This window comes from Telmatherina bonti, assembly GCF_933228915.1.
Source record: "Telmatherina bonti genome assembly, chromosome: 15".
Taxonomy (NCBI): Eukaryota; Metazoa; Chordata; class Actinopteri; order Atheriniformes; family Telmatherinidae; genus Telmatherina; species Telmatherina bonti.
The window spans coordinates 33,940,199-33,964,181 of record NC_136613.1 but is presented as its reverse complement, the minus strand read 5'-3'; the positions used below and the strand labels follow the sequence as shown (position 1 = coordinate 33,964,181).

Genomic DNA, 23,983 nt, shown 5'->3' with positions numbered 1-23,983 from the left:
CTTTTGTGAGATGCCGAGAAAAGGCTTTTGATCGATTGAAATGGTCTTATCTTTGATTGTTACTTCAAAATGTGGGCTTAAGTAAAACCTTTATTGAATGCTAACCCATCAGCAGTTGTCATGCCGGGCAACGCTTGTTCACTCCGATTATCTGTCTTTAGATCATCTCGCCAGAGATGCCCATTCTCTCCAGAGGTTCGATTGTCTCTTGAACCCATTGCTCAGGCAATATGGCAGTCACGGCATGTTTTCCAAAACTCAGGCAAACACTGCGGCGGGGTCCCCCAGACCCCGCCGCAGTGTTTAGGGCCTCTCGGAGGCCGTCGTGCCTGCCTGTGAACAAAATGCCTCCATTTGGACAAGGTAACTCCAAATCCAGACCTCCATGTATTGATACATTTTATTTTCTTTGAAACTTTTTGTGTGATTTTGTTGTCAGCACATTCACTTATCGAAAGTACAAAGTATAACCTATAAAAATGTACAGAAATAAATCTTCCACTGTCACATTTTTAGTCCAAAGTATGGACGCATTTTGGATTTTTTGCTTTTAAGGGGAAAGCAGAGCTGGACATGTGGAAATCTGTTTGTAAACTCTGTAAAGCACATGTGTCGTACTGCGGCAACATGACTACTGTCACTGCTCTCGTTACTGCACACCTAATAGCTAAACATACGGCAGCAGCAAGTCAACAGACATTCAAACCTGAACTTTTATATGCAGTTCAAGCTTCTGAAACAAGAGTATAAGTTCAAACAGCTGGTTCAGATATATTGCTGCTAAATAAATACTAAAAACTGACACAGTTGATTTTATTATATGGCAAATCTGGCTCGTGATACAGTCTGTAAAATTGGTCATCATACAACTTTTTCACACGGTCTGCTGTTAAAAAAGCACTAAAAATAGGTAATACTGAGGAATTGCAATTTAAATCAAACTGGCACCCAAAAACTTGTGTAAAATCAAATGAGAGAAAAGCATATCGTCCAGCCCTAGTTTTTCTTTCTGTGGTACTTCTTGGATTCATATAGTTTAACGATCACAGTTTTCACCAAAGAATCATGAGCCACGACTGACTGTAAATTTTGAGTGTTTTTAAATCTTGTGTATGTTTTTCTTTTCTCTTTGGCTGATGCAGACTCAGCGTGTTCCCCTCTTGTAACTTTTCTTTGATTTAGTCAATTTAAGTCTTGATTTTGCCAACTTTCTCATCTCTTTTAACTCAACTTGTATAGTTCTAGTCCATCGGTGCAAACGTCCTTTAAATGTAGATTTTCTTTCCTGTATTGAGTATTTTATTTTTTTCACAAAGGGGTAGTGTTCGGACCCAAGGAGCAAACAGGAAATCAGAGCGGAGAAAATAAATTTATTGCTGTGCAGATGATTATCTAGAGAGTTTTGCCTATTGGCTGGCAGACAGAGAGACAGAGGTCAGGTGTTCTGGTGAAGACAGGTGTGGTGCAGGACTGGAATAAGGTGGTAATCCAAATAACACTGGCGGAGAAAAAAGGACCTGACAGGATTCTCACTTGATGGTGTGAACAATCTGGTGCCGGCTGCAGGATGAACTCAGGAAAATATCCTGCTGGAGCAATGGGTTGATGAGTGTCAGCTGTGGTGGTTTGATGAAAGGCATCTGTGTCAGGGGATCTAGAAAAAACCCACGCCTGTATGCACACAAACATACGCACACACTCTGGGGAAAGGACAGACCGGGTCCTGAGACCCATGACAATTTTAGCACAAGCTATAAAGTTCAGCCGACGTCTGCATGAGAGATTTGTCCATGAAGTTTGTTCATGTCGTCATCACTGCTTTCAACAGCGTTAACACATATCACGTTTTCCTTTTCAAATAACCACTGACTTGTCAGCATCTCAAACTTTGCAGTAACTATGTACAACAATGCCAATCTTCAGATAGCTTACTTCTGGGCAGTAGTGTTGCTACCCATCCCGTAAAATACGGAATCGTCATTTAGTTGACAAATAAATGTTGCGTCCCAGATTGAGCCAATACTTGCACATGTCGATCACACACATCAACACTAACTTTAAAGATAATTAACCAAATAAAACATAGAAAATACATCATTCAGCAAAAATGTCTTTTTGGGCAGAATCTTAGCCATCTGCGTGTTGGGCAGTCATGGCAGACATGATTCATCTGCATTCCTCACAAGACTTTTCAAATGTCTACTGTACCTGGAACTCAAAATCAAAAGCACTTGTAAAACAGATGTGAGTGGGATGAGACGCATCCTTGGCTGGACAGCGTCAGTGAAGATGTTTACAAGGCAAATTGTACAATATATCAGCGACTCGTGCACGGTGGACTCTCCAACAAATAACCGCATGCATCAGAAGGGCATGATCGTTTATTTATATCCAGTAGTGTTACTAGCCAATGTAAATACCATAAATGGCCAAAAAAACATTTTTATTGGATGAAAAGTTAATAAATAAATAGGAAAACATTTATTTTTTTAAGCATTCCCTACGTTGCTTTATGTGTTTAATTTTTTGCTTTTTTTTTTTTGTCAAATTTCAATTTTTGTTTTTTAAGAATTTTGTGTTAAGTGATTGTTCAATAAATTATTTTATAAGTGTTGTTAAACTGTTGTGACATGAATCCCTTCAAGTAATGAGACAGGCAGTAAACAAATGCAGTTTAATATGTAAGGATTAAACGTGGCGCCGTACATTTCACTCACGACAGAGTCTGGAACACCAGAAGTGGACCTTGCATTTTCTAACAATTATTTTTTTATTTTTTGTTTCACAACTTACTAAATATGCCAAAGTATAGGAACTATTTTATGTTGGACTAGATGTAGTTTTTAAGCGAAACAGCTGTTGTCAAGCTACAGCGTTTTTCTCATTCACCTGTCTAAAGCAGCTGATCTGAATCAGTTGATTCAGGCGTTGCTATGGTGACACCCGAACTATGTGTGTCTATACAAAAATAATAAACTCCAGTTGGCATTACAGTGCTCACTGACCATGGTATAAACTAGTATATTTGTCACAGGGGGATTTGGGATATGGCATATTGTTGTATAGTGTGTGTAAGCCTGAGGACTTTGGACTCATTGACTCATTGGTGACTTCAGCTGTGAACAATCAGGCACTCAGGAGATCAGCAGGGATATAAGGAGGACTCATCAGAGTTTAAAGGATGTTGGCAGAGGACTGGAAACTTGCCTAATCTCTGGGAGAACTGTTTGGAGCTCTGGAGGAGCAACAGAACCAATGCAGTGCTGTGACAAGGCCGGGCCAACCTGAGAGACAGCAGGTAGACAGAGACAGAGGTATCGGACGCGACAGAGAGGAAATCACCGACGGACGGCGGGTGGAACTAGGACTGGCCGGAGTGTGATGGGCAACCTAGAGATTGGAGAGGTCAATGCCTGCTGAGTATTCCCTAAAAGGATGTAGCGTGAGGGCTGAATAGCAAGGTTGGCCATCGTTGTGTTGCTTAAGGTTCATTGCTCCTGCTTTACACCCCACAACTTCCTGCAACCACAGGACAGTCAGCGGAGGATGTGGACCAGCTTGCACCGGAGGATGGTGGTGATTTGGGTTGAGACCCTGAAATGCTGTGGTGCTGTCAGTTAAAGGTGGGGCGAAGGAGCACCAGGACACTGTATGGTATTCCCCCTCTAGCAGTGATGTAATCAGATTCCCGCAAGTGGAGTGGAGCCACCCTTGTGATTGGTATAGACTTTTTTTTTTTTTTGTACTGGTTGGAGAGACAGTCCAAGTTTTGGACTGAATTTTTTTCTAACTAGCCCATTTAAAAGTAATTTCAACTCGAAATTCAGCTAATTAAGGGCATGTCCTTTTGCTTGACAGGTACCCAATCTCCCGCTTCAAGTAAGAACCTTATCTGGCACTGAACGTAACCAAAAGCAGGTGTTCTCACTGGGACATTAAATCTACGTTCTTTTTTTCTTGTGTTTCTGTGGATGGGTGGATGTTGTAAACTTCAGGTGAAACATTCAGTCTGACCCTCACACATCCCTGGATCACGGTGCAGGAGGATTGGACAGTTGTCATGGCTTACTGCACCTGTAAAGTAGGCTTGGGAGAGGTAGGTTCTCATGCAGCAGCCCTTATGTATTCAGTGGTGGCTGCTATTGAGATGAGAAACGGACAGGCCTGCATGCAGAAGCCTTGTGCTTGGACTCAGACAAGTAGGGCATCCGTTAAGAGTTCCAAAGAGCCCTGCCAGACTCAAGCTCCTGGTCCTGACCTCACACCATCAGATGAAGAGTGCAACAAATACAAGGTTGATTGCCTTTTGAAGCTTGTGATTCTTGTCAGGTGTGCGAGGAGAGAGCAAGACCAAGCTATGCTGCTACGATGCAGGACCACCACAAAAACCTCCAAAGACTCCTTCAAATCCTCCCTAAAATAAAGTACAATATGCATCATATTTTGGGTTTGTTTTTTTTGTTTTTTTTCCCAATAAAAGACAAGTATGAATACTTGTGCTGTAGTTGACTCTTATGAGTTATGTTTTTCTGCCTTAGGACTGCAAGTACCAAGGGACTAGAAAAGTTTAGCCAGGGAAGCCCACTGCTGCAACCTGGCCATGGTTTGTCCTCATGGACGAAGTGTTGGGACAGACTCTCTACCAAGCCCCCTGTTGTAATTGTATCAATTGGTGAGAACAAACTAGGTCTAAGTTCAGCAGCAGACGGCCAGTTGGTGGACGAGGAAAATCCACAGAGATGGAGAGCAGCAGAAGGAAGAGGAGGGCCAGTGAGGAGTTGGTGGACCTGATCTGGGAGGACATGAGAAAACAGCAAAAAAATTTCTTTTTCAAATAGCAGGAACGTTCATCAAGCCTTCACAACACTGTTTGTTCACCTGTTTAATTTACCTCTATAAATATTGGTTGTCCGAGGGCACTTCATCCAGGGCAGACACCTTGGCTAGGAGTCGGTCCTGCCAGACTAAACCACTGTCTACCTCCATCTCCCCATCATCTTGACTGATCCTCCACAGGCTCATTCTCGGGGTCCACAATGTCCCCCACTCCCAGACAGATGTTGTGACATGACCTTTGACAGGATAGAAGAAATCCATGACAAATCACTGTATTGTTTAGTTAGTGAAAAAAGCAATCATCCAGTTTTCAGTTAAGTCACGTATGGTGCAAAGGTGTGGTGTACTTCTAGCACATGCAAGATGACCCAAAACCTGTTTATCATCCCAAAAGCATGCTCTATTATTGAGCGTGCTCGGGAGTGATGGTGAAGTGCTGGGCTCCCACACGTCAGTGGTTGTTTGTAGGGGCTGATGGGGGCAGTGGCTGCTGAAGGCAAGGGTACTCACTGTCAGTCAAGATGAAGGGGCCTGGAGGAGGGTACACTGGCATCCTATACAGCTGGCTGTGTCGGAGCACCCAGGAGTTGTGAACTGACCCTGGCCAGCCAACGTATGTGTCAGTGAAGCGGCCATGATGGTCTCAGAGAGCCTGCAGAGTAATGGATGGAAAGATCTTGTGGCTACCATCAGGGCCACTTGGTGCCATATCCTGACATGGCAGCCATCGATGGCACCTGCAGCTTTATGAGCTTGGTGTCTTGCCAGCCCTTAAAAACCCTTAAGACACTGCTTCCAGATCTTGTTAGGCTGGGGTATTTCAAAAATTCTGGAGACCACCCTGTATGATACCCCAGAGGCCAGCCAAAAAAAAAACCATGGTTTCAGTTGTGGCACCCCATCTGTGTCTTCTTAATTGTTGGAGACCAAGCCTCAGCAGGCAGACATCTTGCCTGGTGTCCTCACCACTGAAATATACTGTGACATAATTCTTTCAGTGGGAGGGTGTGTGTGTGTGTGTGTGTGTGTGTGTGTGTGTGTGTGTGTGTGTGTGTGTGTGTGTGTGTGTGTGTGTGTGTATGCATATATAAAATTCCATATGCATCCAAAGCACAGTATGAGGGTCTTTTTTTAGATCTAGTTTAATCACCGTACTTTGGGTAATTAATTGGAAGTACATAGTAACAATTAGAAATTACATGAAGACAAGATCAGAGAAGCTGGGACAGCAGCAGCACTGGATTGTGGTCTACTCATGACAACAAATTCATTTTTATGAACAGGTCTCATTGTTATTTTCCCTGAAATTGACCATACCTGGTCATCAGCCAGAGGAGGGATTGTTTGGGCTGCCTCCTAGACATGTTTTCAAATTTGACCCACAGGTGATGAGAAATAAAATCCACATTTCTGGCTCCACTGTCTTGCTTTTCTTATTTCTTTTTGGTTGTTTTTTTAGGGGACAGTATTAGCCGGAAAGAATGAAAACTTTAATTGAATCATGGAACACAGCTGGTGTCACATCTATGGTTGCTAGGCAATGGAGGACTGGAGCACTATGGGTAATTCTCGTACACGTGATAGGCCGTCTCATTTCACTGGCAAGCTGTCATGGTTTGGACTTTTTGTGTCTTTTTAGCTCCGGTTTCCTGTTTATTTTGCATTTTGAGCTCCATATGTTTTTGTTAGTTCATCGTTAGTTTCCTGTGTTTGCCTTAGTTTAACTTTCCAGTTTTCCATTTAGTTAATTAAAGCATGCTAATTTAGCATCCCTGGCTCCCATCTCTGCATTTTTGGTCCACACCATCTCCTCTCCGTGACATACCCATGACAGCATGTAAGCAATAGTCCTGAAAAATAATCCTGTTTAGACGCATGTAATTAAATTTCTTTTGTTGTTAGTGGACACCATGCTTGCAGCCTTCGTCCAAGCTTGCCTGCTGGGACAAATATGTTTGTGTATATTAAAAAAAAGAAAGTTGAAAAACAGCCTCGCTGGTGTGGTACCTACAGTGGCGAGGCCATTTATGTTTTTTCTATCAGGCACGCAATGAATTCTGGGAGAAAAGAGGCCGCATAGGATACATTGCTTGTAGCCTTTGTTTTAAACTAATCTAGAGTCAAACAGTGCGAGTTTGAAGAGAGGATTTACAGGAACCTTCAGTTTTGGACAGCACTTGGCGTGGTACTATGACGTATGTAGGCGACCTGTGGTCTGTTGTTTGATGGAGCCGATGGACAGCCCTTAGAAGAGGTAGGCAATTGCCGTTGCACAGAGGTATGAAAGAGAACAGTGTGCTGGCATCTTGACATTACATCCATCTATTCAAATGAATGAATGGCCTCTGCAGAGCTGAATGACATGTGGATGAGGCAATTCAGCTATTTCATTCAGGTGTGTTGGAGAAGAATGCATCTAAAAGTTGGAGAATAGTAGATCTTGAGGACTGGGCTTTGGAGCCCCTGCTAGATCTTAAACAGGGGGACATAAATGTGGCAGAATTTTTTTATTCATTCATTTTCTTAACCACTTAATCCAATTCAGGGTCGAGGGAGCCTATCCCAGCAGTCTTTGGGCGAAAGGCAGGGTACACCCTGGACAGATTGCTAGTCCATCGCAGGGCCACAGAGAGACAAACAACCACTCACACTCACTCCTACGGGCAATTTAGAGTACCCAATTAACCTAACATGCATGTCTTTGGACGGTGGGAAGAAGACGGCGTACCTGGAAGGAACACATGCATACACGGGGAGAACATGCAAACTCCACACAGAAAGTCCAAACCTTGCCACAGCCAAGGATTGAACCAGCAGCCTTTTTGCTGTGAGGCCACAGTGCTAACCACCATGACAACATGCAGCCCACAGAGTTTCGTTTATTTGTTTTGTTTTTTATTTGTTTTGTTTGATACAATAAAGTTAACCAGTAAAGAAAATTCAAATGTTAAAATATCACAAATAATTTTAATGCATTTTAGAATTTCTCTGGAAATGGTTTTTTTTGTAATAATGAAACATTGTGATGTAGCGTTGCTCTTGCTTAATGAAAACCTGGTCATTGCCACTGTGTCAATAAAATCAGGCTAAAACAGAGAACAGCTTCACAGAGAGGTGACTAACACAAGAACAATCTGCGTTTGCAGAGGACAGGATATGATTCACATCACCAACATCCACATCAAAGTGTGTGTTATAAAGGCATCTGCATTCATTTAGCTTCTCTACTGTTAATTTCAGGCTTCATCTTCTTTTCATCCACATTTAACTCTGAACCGTTCATCATTGCATCAGCCACGTGCAGAAAGTCAGCCCTTGTAGTCTGCCTTAAACTTGCATGCAAACTGGAATTAAATGACTTGCTGACTAAAACACGCCCTGCAGTAAACTGGCATTAAAAGTTAATTTTTTTTCTTCTTATTTCACCGTCTTACAAAAGTTAACAGCAGTTGTGATGTGCAACACAAAGGGACAAGTTAATGGTAACATATTTCATTAATGTTTTAAGATATAATCTCTTATTTCCATTTTTTATAAGTTCAACTAGCAGGTTCAGATATATGTGTCTCTAGATCGGCTCTAGATCGGCTATTTTTTCAGCCAGGCGTGCACAACCGACACCGCCATGCTGAAGATACGGAGAGTAGAGTTCTGCATTCTACAGAGACTCGCTTTATCCAAAGTGCCTTACATGTAAGAAGTGATCTGTTAACCGTAGCAATTAAATCTATAGTTGGTAACGTTCCTCAGAGACATCATGTTCCTCTGGGTGAAGTGGTTCCTCGTCCTGATAGTAGTCTATACATTCTGTAATCATGAACAATAAGAAATATAGTTAGACCCCTCAGTTTACTGTAAATCTGTAAAAACTCTGACCAATCCAAATGTTCAGACTGAAACTGAGTTGTTTATTTCTTATATTTCGTAGCTTCTTCTCCCGGCTCCCCTCCTCCCCCTCCAGCAGACCATACCTGATCGCCACACCCTGCATATAAACAGCATGTTAGCATGAAAATACAAAGTAGTGAAGAAGAAACTCGGAAGGCAAACATGGCTGAGAAAATGCAGGAAGGATTTCCCGACCCGGCTCGGTTTATTTGCCTCCTCCTGCTAAACAGCTGAGAAAGAGAAAATCATTGGTGGAAAAAGCTGCGAATAAAAAAGCCTCGGATCACGCAAGGAGCAGAACCAGAGGGGGAGGGGCCAAGGCAGGGGGAGGGGCCAAGACAGGGTGCCACTTTCACATCTTGCTAGCTCCCCAACATTATCTATCCCAGCTTTAACATCATACATCATAGTTGTGTTGTACTTCCTGACTGATGTAAAAATATATTAAACTGCTTTGCTTCCACAGTTTGGACTTGTTACATTTGCATTGAAAGAATGGAAATTAATGGAACGCACACAGAACATAACATTTCCTAACATACAAATAACATGCATCACACTCTTTAAACTTAGTCCCTATTCATATAAAAGTTAAATTTTTCTGTCCTGTGGTTGCAACCAACCCAAACACAAAATATCCACTTCTGTTTTCTCCTTTCTCTGTTATCTGTTGAGGATGCACAGCACGGATGGTTGCTGGTTCAATCCTCAGCTGGGGTGAGGCTTGGACAGTGTATGTGTGGGTTCTCTCCAGGTACTCTAGCTTCCTCCCACCGTCCAAACACATGCATGTTAAGTTAGGTTGGTTACTCTACATTGCCCATGTGAGTGTGTGGTTGTTTGTCTCTGTGTGTCCCTGCGATGGTCCAGGGTGTACCTGCCTTTCACCCAAACACTGCTGGGATAGGCTCCAGCTTCCCCACAACCCTTCATTGGGTTGAGCAGTTAGGAAAATGAATGAATGACTATTTTCTGATGATGCTGTGATGCATTTTCACATCGTCTTTAGTTCAGTCTACGTATGTAGTGCATGTTGTGCCTAATGCGTGTGACATCAGCTCCTCACCACACAGCTGCCCGTCCTGCTGGAAAACGGAGATGATGAAATATCTGAAGAGTTCACACCCGTGATATGAGACCAGTACTTCAGCTGTGCATCCCCCTGAAAGAGCAGGTGAGAAACCCACCACTCGCAAGACAATTTCCATTTTAGGCTCTTTTAAAAAGAATAGATATTATTTGTCCTGTCCTGGGATTTATATTCTACATCTACAGGAAGACAAACTGGTTGAGCCATCATTCCTACACCTGTCTGTCTGGTTGTTCTGGGAGGCAGTGAAGTGACACGAGAAGTTTGGATCAGGTTCATCTGTGAAGACGTTTTCTACAGTAAGTCATTGTATTAGTTCAGAATCTCAGCGATGATTGAGGTTTTTTCAGACGCAGACTGTAGTGAATCATTAATCATTAATGTATTTAATCTGGTTCCTGAAGCATCAGCAGACGCTGTTTCCATCCTTTACTTTATCCATATGGGGTTTTTTTGTCCATAGACACAACCCCAGGTTTTTTATTTTTTCCATTTCCTGATGCCGTTCACTGTCAGCCCCGAGTCTTGGCCACAAACAGTTCATGACAGTTTTCTGGAAGTGTTTTTCCCTGAACTGCTGTAAGCAGAATTCATCAGATCCATTTAGTACTTCTGTTCTCTGCTGTCTTATCTCTGCTTGATACTCTGCAACACTTTAATTAGAGTGAATTCAATTAATTTTATTTTCTCTTGTTTTTCTGCAGGTAGGGCCACCATGAAAGTGTGTATATTATTATTAATGACCGTCTCTCTGTTGCTGAGTCAAGCTCACAGTCCAGGAGACAATTCTATCATAAGTAAGACACCTAATTTTATATAAGCAATGTATTTACAACCTAAAAAACTTCACAAGCTTTTCTAAGTAGAATCAAAATAAGATATAAAACTCAGAGGCAATAAACCATTATTACTAACTAAAGCTGTTTTATGAAGGTGGTTTATCAGGATAACAGGAGGTTTAGCTGGTCTGACTTGTGACATTTATAACAGAGAGAAACGACTGTCAGCATGCGAACAAACAGCACACATTAATCACGTCATCAGCTGTCTGAGACTTGCTGTTTTTCTGTTCGGCGCTCACTGACATGAAGTGAGACATCTGCAATGACGACACAATCATATCTAGGTGTTTGTCAGCAGGTGTTGTTATTACCTCCATCATGGATAAGGTTGGAGAGCGGGCTTGTCTGTCTGCCAGTCTGTTAGCAGCATAACTGGAAAGTTATTGACATATTTTATAGACTTTTTCAGGAAATCTCAGAACTGGAATGATCTGGATCATTTAGTAAAGGATACTTAACAGGGAGATAGAACTTCTGAAGGAAAAAATTACCCAGAAGCCCACAGTAATGCTGGAGATAGCTGGGGGTGAGTGGGGGTTGGGTGGGGGTGTCTCACAGCCATGATTGTATGTCTATGAGAGCGCACAGCCCGTTAAAGCCGTTTGCTTAGTGTCTTCAGATGTTTCTGGTCTGCATCTCTCCCGCTCAGCATCTAACACACACATACACCTGACATTATGGAAGTGTGTTTGTAACATGGTGCTTTAAAGAGTGCAGACAAAGAGGTTTGATGTAATCAGGAACAAACATGTTGCTGCTATACTGCTGTGGCTGCTTCTGTTTAGACTGAAAAGTGCATATGAATTTTTTTTTTTTTACTACTAAATCAAGAGTTATTTAAGAACTCAGTGCCATTTATTGTTGAGAATTAAAGTGTTAGTCGTGTCATTAAAATGTCTACATCACAATATATAATTCATTATCCATTTACTAAACTTTTGTCTGCAGTCTTCATCAGAAGCTTCATCTTCTGATGGACGAGACGAGTCGAAACGAGACCTGGATGACCAGCAGCTTTCATACAAACAAACATCCATGAATGGATAAATCAACATTATAAAAATGAATTCTTCTTTCATTGAGACGGCGAAATTTGAAATATTGCGCCTGCTTTTCGTGTCCTGTTTCATGGGGTGTTTTTCTCCATCTTGCTGCTCAGATCCAGACATCAACAGGTTCTGGTACACAGGCAGAGGGATCCGACCGGTGGGAAGATTTGGACAAAAAGTTGCAGGGAAAAATGAGCGTCTGGCTTTCATCACCGCCAGAATTTACAGGCCATCTTCTGAGGTTGCGCAGTGAAAATGTCCGTGTGTGGTGCTTTGATGGACTTTGTTTTCAACCCATTTGGAATTCACTTACGTGGTACGAACTGTTTATTCGAAGTGACTGGTTTGGTTTTCTTTAGTAAACAAAACTATTAGGACTGGAATGTTTCAGATTTCTGTCCAGTTGTTAAAAACAGATGAAGTCATGTGTAAAATAACAATGAAAGACTGAATTTATCAGTCTCATGTCGTCATTTTCTTTTTCAGGTTTCATTTGATGCAGAAAAATCCAGTCGCCTTTATGGATCTATTCATTGCTGGCAGAGATTTGCATTGCATTGTGTTTTGTAAATACACTTCCACATTTGTTCCAGTGAAAGTTGCATATCAGCAGAATGCACCACTTATGTCCCTAAAGCCAGGTTTCTATTTATTCTCGATTGATTCAGAAGACATGAATAAGAAGAGGTGAATGAAAGAAAAATGCCATCTTACTTAGTAAAGCTTAAAATGATGTGACTGATCAGCTGCTCCCCTCCCTGAGCCTTATCGTGGTGGAGGGGTTTGTGTGTCCCGAAGATCCTAGCAGCTATGTTGTCGGGGGCTTTATGCCCCTGGTAGGGTCACCCATGGCAAACAGGTGTCTAGGGGAAGGACCAGACCAAGCACGGCTCTTAGACCTCTATGATGATAACAAACATGGGCATAAATGTTCCCTTACCCGGACGCGGGTTACCAGGACCCCCCTCTGGAGCCAGGCCTGGAGGTGGGGTACGTGAGTGAGCGTCTGGTGGCCGGGCCTTTGCCCATGGGGCACGATCGGGCTCAGCCCGAAAGGGTTACATGAGCCCCACCTCCCGTGGGCTCACCATCTGGGGGAGGAGCCGTAGGGGTTGGGTGCAATGTGAGCTGGGTGGCAGCAAGGGGCGGGGACCCTGGCGGTCCGATCCCCGGCTGCAGAAGCTGGCTCTGGGGACGTGGAACGTCACCTCTCTGGTGGGGAAGGAGCCTGAGCTTGTGCGCGAGGTTGAGTGGTTCTGACTAGATATAGTTGGACTCACCTCGACGCATGGCTTGGGCTCTGGAACCAGAACCCTCGAGAGGGGCTGGACCTTCTTCCACTCTGGAGTTGCTCATGGTGAGAGGCGCCGAGCAGGTGTGGGCATTCTCATCAGCCCCCAGCTTGGTGCCTGCACGTTGGGGTTTACCCCGGTGGATGAAAGGGTAGTTTCCCTCCGCCTCCGGGTGGGGGGACGGGTCCTGACTGTTGTCTGTGCTTATGCACCGAACAGCAGTTCAGAGTACCCACCCTTTCTGGGGTCCTTGGAGGGAGTGCTGGAGGGTGCTCCTTCTGGGGACTCCATTGTTCTGCTGGGGGACTTCAATGCTCACGTGGGCAATGACAGTGAGACCTGGAGGGGAGTGATTGGGAGGCATGGTCCCCCCCGCCTTATTCCTCAAGGGCTCATCCCCACGTAGACCAAGGGCCTTCTACCTGCTACTAAAGATACACAAGGATCCCACCACTTGGCCAGTGCCTTTCAAGACGCCGCCTGGCCGAGCAATCATTTCTGATTGCAGCAGTGAATACTATGGAGCTTCACAATTCAGCAAAAAGTGTAATGAAGGACTCCTCGAGACAGGTTAGACGCGAATCAGATTTTTAAACACCAGGGAAAACACTGAAGCTCTCACCAAGCTGCTTAGGAAACAGCTGACGGGGTGACCAGAGAGACGGGCAGGAGATCAAGTCCAGGTTATCAAGCTGAAGAGTCCAGGAGACGAAGAGATCACAACCGGAAAGTCATACCACTGGGAGTCCGGGGACAAGCAAGGATCACAACTGGAAAGTCATACCACTGGGAGTCTGGGGACAAGCAAGGATCACAACCGGAAAGTCATACCACTGGGAGTCTGGGGACAAGCATGGATTACAACCGGAAAGTCATACCACTGGGAGTCTGGGGACAAGCAAGGATCACAACCGGAAAGTCATACCACTGGGAGTCCGGGGACAAGCAAGGATCACAACTGGGAAGTCATACCACTAGGAGTCTGGGGACAAGCAAGGATCACAACTGGGAAGTCATACCACTGGGAGTCCGGGGACAAGCAAGGATCACAACCGGAAAGTCATACCACTGGGAGTCTGGGGACAAGCAAGGATCACAACCGGAAAGTCATACCACTGGGAGTCTGGGGACAAGCAAGGATCACAACCGGAAAGTCATACCACTGGGAGTCCGGGGACAAGCAAGGATCACAACTGGAAAGTCATACCACTGGGAGTCTGGGGACAAGCAAGGATCACAACCGGAAAGTCATACCACTGGGAGTCTGGGGACAAGCAAGGATCACAACCGGAAAGTCATACCACTGGGAGTCTGGGGACAAGCAAGGATCACAACCGGAAAGTCATACCACTGGGAGTCTGGGGACAAGCAAGGATCACAACCGGAAAGTCATACCACTGGGAGTCTGGGGACAAGCAAGGATCACAACCGGAAAGTCATACCACTGGGAGTCCGGGGACAAGCAAGGATCACAACCGGAAAGTCATACCACTGGGAGTCCGGGGACAAGCAAGGATCACAACCGGAAAGTCATACCACTGGGAGTCTGGGGACAAGCAAGGATCACAACCGGAAAGTCATACCACTGGGAGTCCGGGGACAAGCAAGGATCACAACCGGAAAGTCATACCACTGGGAGTCTGGGGACAAGCAAGGATCACAACTGGAAAGTCATACCACTGGGAGTCCGGGGACAAGCAAGGATCACAACCGGAAAGTCATACCACTGGGAGTCCGGGGACAAGCAAGGATCACAACTGGGAAGTCATACCACTGGGAGTCTGGGGACAAGCAAGGATCACAACTGGGAAGTCATACCACTGGGAGTCCGGGGACAAGCAAGGATCACAACCGGAAAGTCATACCACTGGGAGTCCGGGGACAAGCAAGGATCACAACCGGAAAGTCATACCACTGGGAGTCCGGGGACAAGCAAGGATCACAACTGGGAAGTCAAGCGATGAATGCTCTTCGGGGTTGGTGAGTCGGGGCCTGGGAAGGGAATGTAGGCATAGATCTGGATGCAGTTACGAGGTCTGACGACAACTGACTGAAGAGCTGCGGTATTTATGACTGGAGGTTGAATGAGAAACAGGTGTGAATGATTAGTAATCAGGCGACTGGCTGCGCTGGAATCTGACTGGCATGGGAGTGTCCGTGGCAGAGCCCAGTGCGGGTGTAACAAAAAGAAGGCAAACAACAACTTGATTATAAAAGGGTGATTTATTACAAAGGAAAACTTACAAAGTAGTACATCATGCGTGTGATTGACAAGGCTACCGAGGATGTCTGAAACTTTCTTAGCCCCTTAGGGTGTATTTATCAGTCGGCTCTGCATACATTCTTCCATATTTCACCACAATTCTCCCCTGAGAGGACAAAAGTCCTCTCACCAGTTAGACACCTTCAACACATATGTCTTCCTCCGTTCAGTCACAAGAGTCAATATACGTATGCAACAATACAATCATTTGGAAAATTACTTGTAATTATATATATATATATATATATATATATATATATATATATATATATATATATATATATATATATATATATATATATATATATATATATATATATATTTACATACACATATATTTCAGCCACTCATAAGTATTTAGTGATCGTGCTTTTGACAACATAAAAAGAAAAGAAAAAAGGAAAGAAAGAAATAATCATTCAGTACCAAATAATAAAAACAGATACTAGGATCTAAACATCCATCGACCCAATCATAAACCTTGTAGGTGTTACCGTTGTTGTCATAACAGGTGATGTCTTACAAACACAGGCTTCAGGCTTCATTCCTTCATAATCTCAAAAGGGGCATTCCAAGCCTTTATTCTCCTCCCTGTCTCTTCTTCTCATTATCCTCCCTGTGCATGCATCTCTGCCACTTTTCATTATATCTGACTCCCTTGTGTCACGAGGAGGAGATGGTGGTGTGGACCTGTCGTGGAATTTATCCGATGAGAAGTAAAACTTTAAATTAACTGTTTTCTGTTCAATTTATTGACCATGTACAGTTGTTGTGAGTGAGAGGTCTCGAGAGCTCGGCCCCCGCTCAGGGTGTTACAGCCATCTTTAGGCATACACCAATAACCTTTTCCTGGCAGCACGAGTCAAAACATCTGCCAGCTTGAAGATAACAACAGTCAAAGCTGAAACAGGCCTTGAACAGAACATTCAGTTTTATGCATAAACCTACTAAAGCAAGCTTACTGAACTACTCTGACTATGCAGAATATGTATCTTGTATTACATAAAACAAACTTAATAAAGGAGTAACTTATTAAAACCACACTATACGCATAAATTCCACTGCAGGACCCAAATGCACGACTGGAGGCAGGAATGCTGAATCTAGATGTTTATTCCAGAAAACTTGTGCCTTCATGTTCTGTTTTGATTTTATATTCTGTAGGTTGTTTTAGCAACTTCCAGGTGCTTTTATTTTGTGCTGTGTAAAGCAGTCACTTACGTTGGAGGTCATGACTGGTGGGCTTCCTCCGGACACCTGACTTCCGGTCCCTGCTTAGTGGCTAACAGTGATGTACGTTCTTCTGCACAGAACAGCTCAAATAAAAGGAAAGAGAAAAGAGATCGTCTGTCATGTTATGTTCACATCATGCCGGAAGAAACGGAAAATGCTGCAATCTCAACATCTACATTTGCTTCCCAATCTAAAGTAGGGCGTGTAATTTTCTTTTACAAACTTAGTGAACTGGATGCTGCAACTGGGGAAGCAATCCACAAACCCTGCTATGGTGTCTACATGAGCATGATACAGACGCTCAACAATCTTCTGTTCATTGTTGTGAATGGACCAGAGGCGGACTTTTTTCCCCTGAAAAATATGCAGAGTTGTGGGTCAAAGAAGGCTGACGATGCTCCTGATGGTACCACTGGAACGAAGAGAAAAAAGCAGAGATCCCACCACACAACCAGATTGTTCTGCTAATACTGAGTCAGAGTATAATTTTATTTTATGTGGATATGCTACAATAAGAATGGTTGATGCACAGATAAACAAAATCCAGGCAATATTTTTCCCTTTTATTTTTGTTTTCCAGCTTTTTCTTCCAGCGGAAACCTGCGTGCAAGTTACCCTGTAGCCAGCATGCATAAATCAATCCTTGAGCCCTTTGTTGTTTTCACAAATAAAATGTTTATAAAAAAAAAAAAAATTAAAAAAAAAAAAACCTCTGGTTTTGTCACACACACTGCATGTGTCATGAAGGGAGAAAAATCTGCATTGCCACTTGAAATGAAAACAGAATTAAAACTGGTTGACCAGACAGCATTTCCTCTAATTCTGTCTCATTTCAGGGCTTTTTTTCATCCACTTCTCAGCTCTGTTCTGCATTAGTTCGATGAATCATGAATGCATTTCTGGCTTTGCAGCAACTAAGAATAAACCGACTGACAAAAAACATCTCAGGGTTCATCAACTCAGAGTTTACTGACTCAAAGTTTCAGATATAGCGGTTTGTTGGAATCCCCCCCAGCAGGACTGGCTGGGCTGTAGCCATCAGCAGACAGGGTCCTCTTCTGCTTTATGTTGGTACACAGGGATTTACACAATCACTTCAGACAACAAAGACTTATGGTTACATCACAGCAGCTTCTTGCTTCTTTGGTGCCGGGAACTTGAGCTGAAAAAACAACTTTGCATCAGCCTTTTGAATAATTTATTGACAACATTTGCAGCTCCTTTGTCTCAGATGGAGAAGCGTTTGGCCGACTCCACTCAGTGGGTTTGTAAGACATCTGCAGACTGAGAGGAAAAGATTTACACAGTTGTAATGACATCCATATCACTCCTATTTTATTTTTACTGCAGTTCATTTCTTCTGTGTGAGTTCTTTGTTTCTGTGAGTCATGCAAAGCAGAGAGGCACCAGCAGGCCCTCTGGAGCCCCACAGAAGCTTGGTTTCAATCAGCATAATTAAGCCTCTTTTCTAGTGGTGACTTACACAAAGCAATAAAAATCCACACTTAGAGCCATCCAGCGGTCAAAACAGCTGTGTGTGCATGCAGAAAATATGAGAAAAGTTGTGCAAATAAAGCTAGTGAGTGAAAAAGAAGCACTGCTAGAGGAGCGCTTTGTTATTTATGATTGTTGTTGTCGTGCAAAGTTAACGTCAAAGCTCCGCTGTAGAAATGATGCAAGTAGAAGTCGTTCTGCATTTTTATTTAATTTATTTTATCAGAGAAGCTGCACTCACAAGAGGAGGCATGAACAGAAATATACACAAAAATGTCTGCCCTGTAACACAACTGATTCCAATAAACCTGGAGATCTCCAACCGCGATCCTCCAGGTTGCAGAATGGCACACCAGTGTCCCAGTAATACCAGGTAGAAAACACAGGAACCACCCAGTTACAAGTCAGTGTCTGGCAGGTTTCTTGAAGCAGAATGTGTCCTAGTACTCCAGACTGATCTGGGATTTTGTGAGTTTTCTCTTCCTTGTTAGGCTGAGTCAGCTTTTTGAACTGGTCAGGATGGGAAGATACCATTACTGATACAGGGAACACATATCAGAGTTACAACAATCAGTCCAAGCAGTTTCCATCAAGTCAGACGTCAAAAGAACTCATGTCCATCTACAAGCCTTTATTTAATGTACACAGGTACACAGACAAGGCACGGTTCAAATGCAGCCTTTAACATTCAGCTCTGTTGTCGTTATTCTGCTGTTGCTTGTGTTCTGCAGGCCGCTCAGTGTGAACTGTTGGTCTCAGCTGCGCACTTCAAGGAGCAAATGTCCCAGTTAAATATGAAGGATTTGTTCCAACAATGCTCCCTGCAACATTTCAACACTTTGATCAATCTTAAACACATTAAACAAAGTTTTTCACATTGGACAATCAAGTCTGTCACATCTTTACTGGAGTTTAGTTTAACCTTGCACATCCCGCTGATTACACCCTGCTGGAAGTGAAATGAAGACATTCCCATCCCAACGTTTTTTCCAAGATGCAACTAAGAGTAACTAAGTGGTGTAGTGAGGAAGTCAAAGTGCTTCAATACAGAAGTTAATGGAAGTTTAATCCTGATGTGGGGCGATTAGAAAACATGTCAGTTGTGCTTTTTTTTTTAAATTTCTTATACTTATGCAATTTCATTTCAATCATTCAGCATAGTTCAATAAATGGACGTTCACAGTTGCTATTATTTCAATAATAGCTGTTTCTAGTTGGATTTATTTTATGGATTCACATCCCACATGCTTCATGAAAGTTGAGACAAGCACATGAACGTGAACACAGCTCATGATCCAACTTTGCAACAGGAACCAAACGGATTGAATGAATCTGTGTGTCGCCGATCCACAAGCGTCGTTTCTTGCCATTCAGACAAACCTCCAGGTTCAGCACCGGCGTACTCACACACCCTGTGGGCTGGAACAGAACTCTGTTAGCAACACACTCCGAGCTGGATCCAGCAGAAGTCAGAGGCCCACCGTGAAAGCTGGGAAGGAAAACTGGCATGGAGCCGTCTAACTGCTGACGTTTTGTCTTCACATCGTGTGTGTTGGTGTCTACTGCCCTCTAGTGGCAGAAGCTTTGACTCACCCAACGCCAGCAGCAGCTCATTGACTTGATCTCCTGACAGGGCCGAGGTCTCTGTGAAGAACAAACCCCTGTCGCTGGCCAGACTCTGTCCTTCCTGTCATACGGAACAAAACTGTAACTCCTGATGTGAAACTTAGACACACAGAGCTGCAGGGACGGTCTCACCTGCACGGATACCTGCCGATACTGATCCAGATCTGCCTTGTTGCCTACGAGCCAGATGACTGTGGATCCTGGGATGTAGTGCTTCTCCAGCTCTCTGAGCCACAGCTGGGCTCTGATGAATGTTTCCTGCAGTGGCGCAAAAATAACCAGGAGCTAACGTTGGCTTCAACAGCGGTCAAGACTGGTCAGGTTAGTAGTCATCTGTCTTTACCCGTTTACTGACGTCATAAACCAGAAGTGCAGCGTGGGCTCCCCTGTAGTAGAGTGGGGTGACGCTGTGGTACTTCTCCTGCCCTGCAGTGTCCCATATCTCAAAGCGAAGCGTGACATTGCTCAGATGTACCAGCCGGGTCAGGTAGGCACCTGGGGGAGCAGAAAGGAGGGGAATCAGCTGCGGAGCTGCGGACCTGCTGCATCAGCAACGCTTGCTTTGGAGCTGAACCAACACACTGCTGCAGTTCAGTCACATTTTTACACATTCTTACTTTAATATTCAAAGTGACAGAAATGAGTGAAGCGTTCTAGACTGGAAGCAGACCAGTTTAACTTCTGGACACATTTACTGCGGAGAAAATAGAACATGCAGAATGTTTCTGGCTTTGTGTTGCTGAAATCTGCTAAACTTCCCCCCGATGAGGCTATTCTAGTTTTGCTGCCTTGTTCTGCTTGAAGGGGTTTTTGTAGATGTGTAAGTCATGTATGTCGTGATCTGTAGTCCACACTGATACGTTCAGGAACGCCGGCTTGTCTTCTCATAACAAACTAGGTGATCGCTCTGCTCTTTATCACTAAAGAATGAAACATTTTAGAATGAGCTCAGACCCACCAGAGGCTGCCTTCTTTAAATCAGGGTCTCAAACACGCCTGAATTACATGAAAAGGTTTTCCAACAACTTCTGCACCTGCCTGTTAATGAACAATGGATTTGGTTCAGGTGTGTTGCAGCAGGGAAACACTAAAACCTGCAGGATGGTGGTTAAGGAGGACTGGAGACCTCTGCTTTAAATCCACCGTCTTGTATAACTTTTATGTTTCATTGGAGCCTGTTGCAACAGCTGGAGACATTGGCAGCAAATATACAGTGTACACATAGCTGGAGGCAACTGGAGGCAACTGAGGGCAACTGAGGGCAACTGGAGGCACCTGGAGGCAACTGAAGGAAGCTGGGGGGAACTGGAGGCAACTGAGGGCAACTGGGGGCACCTGGAGGCAACTGGGAGCAGCTGGAGGCAGCTGGAGCCAGCTGGAGGCAACTGAGGGCAACTGGAGGCACCTGGAGGCAACTGAAGGCAGCTGGAGGCACCTGGAGGCAACTGAAGGCAACTGGAGGCACCTGGAGGCAACTGAAGGCAGCTGGAGGCAACTGGAGGCAACTGAGGGCAACTGGAGGCAACTGGAGGCACCTGGAGGCAACTGGAGGCAGCTGGAGGCAACTGAAGGCAGCTGAAGGCAGCTGGAGGCACCTGGAGGCAACTAGAGGCAACTGGAGGCAGCTGGAGGCAGCTGAAGGCAGCTGAAGGCAGCTGAAGGCAGCTGAAGGCAGCTGAAGGCAACTGGAGGCAGCTGAAGGCAGCTGAAGGCAACTGGAGGCAGCTGAAGGCAGCTGAAGGCAACTGGAGGCAGCTGAAGGCAGCTGAAGGCAGCTGGAGGCAGCTGGAGGCACCTGGAGGCAGCTGAAGGCAACTGGAGGCAGCTGAAGGCAGCTGGAGGCAGCTGAAGGCAGCTGAAGGCAACTGGAGGCAGCTGGAGGCAGCTGAAGGCAGCTGAAGGCAACTGGAGGCAGCTGAAGGCAGCTGAAGGCAACTGGAGGCAGCTGAAGGCAGCTGAAGGCAGCTGAAGGCAACTGGAGGCAGCTGAAGGCAGCTGAAGGCAACTGGAGGCAGCTGAAGGCAGCTGAAGGCAACTGGAGGCAGCTGAAGGCAGCTGAAGGCAACTGGAGGCAACTGGAGGCAGCTGAAGGCAACTGGAGGCAGCTGAAGGCAGCTGGAGGCAGCTGGAGGCAGCTGGAGGCAGCTGGAGGCAGCTGAAGGCAACTGGAGGCAGCTGAAGGCAGCTGAAGGCAACTGGAGGCAGCTGAAGGCAGCTGAAGGCAGCTGGAGGCAGCTGGAGGCACCTGGAGGCAGCTGAAGGCAGCTGGAGGCAGCTGAAGGCAACTGGAGGCAGCTGAAGGCAGCTGAAGGCAACTGGAGGCAGCTGAAGGCAGCTGGAGGCAGCTGAAGGCAACTGGAGGCAGCTGAAGGCAGCTGAAGGCAACTGGAGGCAGCTGAAGGCAGCTGAAGGCAGCTGAAGGCAACTGGAGGCAGCTGAAGGCAGCTGAAGGCAACTGGAGGCAGCTGAAGGCAGCTGAAGGCAGCTGAAGGCAGCTGAAGGCAGCTGGAGGCAACTGGAGGCAGCTGAAGGCAGCTGAAGGCAGCTGGAGGCAGCTGGAGGTAACTGGAGGCAGCTGAAGGCAGCTGGAGGCAGCTGGAGGTAACTGGAGGCAGCTGAAGGCAGCTGGAGGCAGCTGAAGGCAGCTGAAGGCAGCTGGAGGCAGCTGAAGGCAGCTGGAGGCAGCTGAAGGCAGCTGGAGGCAGCTGAAGGCAGCTGAAGGCAGCTGGAGGCAGCTGAAGGCAGCTGAAGGCAGCTGGAGGCAGCTGAAGGCAGCTGGAGGCAGCTGGAGGCAGCTGAAGGCAACTGGAGGCAGCTGGAGGCAACTGGAGGCAGCTGAAGGCAGCTGAAGGCAGCTGAAGGCAACTGGAGGCAGCTGAAGGCAGCTGAAGGCAACTGGAGGCAGCTGGAGGCAACTGGAGGCAGCTGAAGGCAACTGGAGGCAGCTGAAGGCAGCTGGAGGCAGCTGGAGGCAACTGGAGGCAGCTGAAGGCAACTGGAGGCAACTGGAGGCAACTGGAGGCAGCTGAAGGCAGCTGAAGGCAGCTGAAGGCAGCTGAAGGCAACTGGAGGCAGCTGAAGGCAGCTGGAGGCAGCTGAAGGCAGCTGGAGGCAGCTGAAGGCAGCTGGAGGCAGCTGGAGGCAACTGGAGGCAACTGGAGGCAACTGGAGGCAGCTGGAGGCAACTGGAGGCAGCTGGAGGCAACTGGAGGCAGCTGGAGGCAACTGGAGGCAGCTGGAGGCAACTGGAGGCAACTGGAGGCAACTGGGGCCTGAGGTATAGACCGAAAGCTGTCAGTGGTAAAAGGAATGGGATGTGCCAGAAACTGCATGAGACACATTTACACCAAATCCCAGATTCCTGCCTGCAATGGAAACGTCTGACATCACGACTTTTCTTCCAAATGAAACGTTGACATCACATAAGGAACTGTTTTAAACTGACAGTGAGATTAAAAACCAGCATTTCAATGGAAATCTGTGTCGATTCTTTCTTTGCATTTAACCCAGGTTAAGGGCCGTGCTCCCTTGACTTCTACTGCTGATCTGGGGGCTTCAGGCCTGAGTTCAGCATATAACCACGGGGGCCAGACGGAGCATCTAATTCCATATAAAAGTCTGTGTTGTTGACAGAGACTCTAATCACCAGCAAAGCCTCATTCCTTTATTATTTATTATATAGAAAACAACTAAATTTTTGTGTTAAATAATTGATCATTCAAATGATTAAACTGGTTAAAATGTTGAAACTGATTTACTGAAGTTGTTGAAGTGATTTATGGGTAAAAACAGAACAAAACATTTATGTTTGATGTTTTAATGGCAGTTTTCTTTGCGTGGACATTTATGACATGAAGAACAAGCTGGTAAAATTGTAAATGTAAGAAGGGTGGAAGGTTTAATATCTTACAAATGGAAAACAAGATATTTTTATGCTAATCTGTAAATTTATTATGTATCTGCTTGTAAAATCAAGCTTCTGGTATGTAGATATTTACACCTTGAGAAAGGTCGTGTTATCCTCATTTCAAAGCTTTGTATTATGACCTGGATTTTAGCTTCACACACACTCCACACACACATCATTCAGCTTTCATGGTATTCCTAATGACTGTTGTCTCCACCTGAAGCGAGAAATGTTTAGGATTGTTACTGTGATAAAGAATCACTCAGTGTCACATGAACTCACAGCCTATGGTGGGTTGGACGCTCCTGAACTCATCTTTGCCAAATCGCAAAGCCAGGCTGGATTTTCCCACACCAGAGCTTCCCAGAAGCACCATCTTAACCCTGAGTGTCCGCACTGGTCTGCCCACTGGGCCACTGTTCTGCTGGGCTCTCCCTGGCACCGTTGGAAAAGGTTCCTCCAT

At 45.2% G+C, this 23,983-nt stretch overlaps 1 protein-coding gene across 1 annotated transcript; it reads right to left on the bottom strand.

Annotated features, from left to right (window-relative positions):
• Nucleotides 1-1,529: 1,529 nt before the first annotated feature.
• On the bottom strand, nt 1,530-23,983 carry LOC306766922 (ras-related protein Rab5-like; the record flags this gene model as incomplete). Its single annotated transcript, XM_079254780.1, has 13 exons — nt 1,530-1,654; nt 3,006-3,116; nt 13,735-13,791; nt 14,064-14,120; nt 14,205-14,261; nt 14,346-14,402; nt 14,487-14,543; nt 14,628-14,637; nt 19,288-19,406; nt 19,581-19,674; nt 19,746-19,871; nt 19,957-20,108; nt 23,803-23,983. The coding sequence occupies 13 exons, from the start codon at nt 23,981-23,983 to the stop codon at nt 1,530-1,532; spliced, it is 1,203 nt and encodes a 400-aa protein (XP_079110906.1).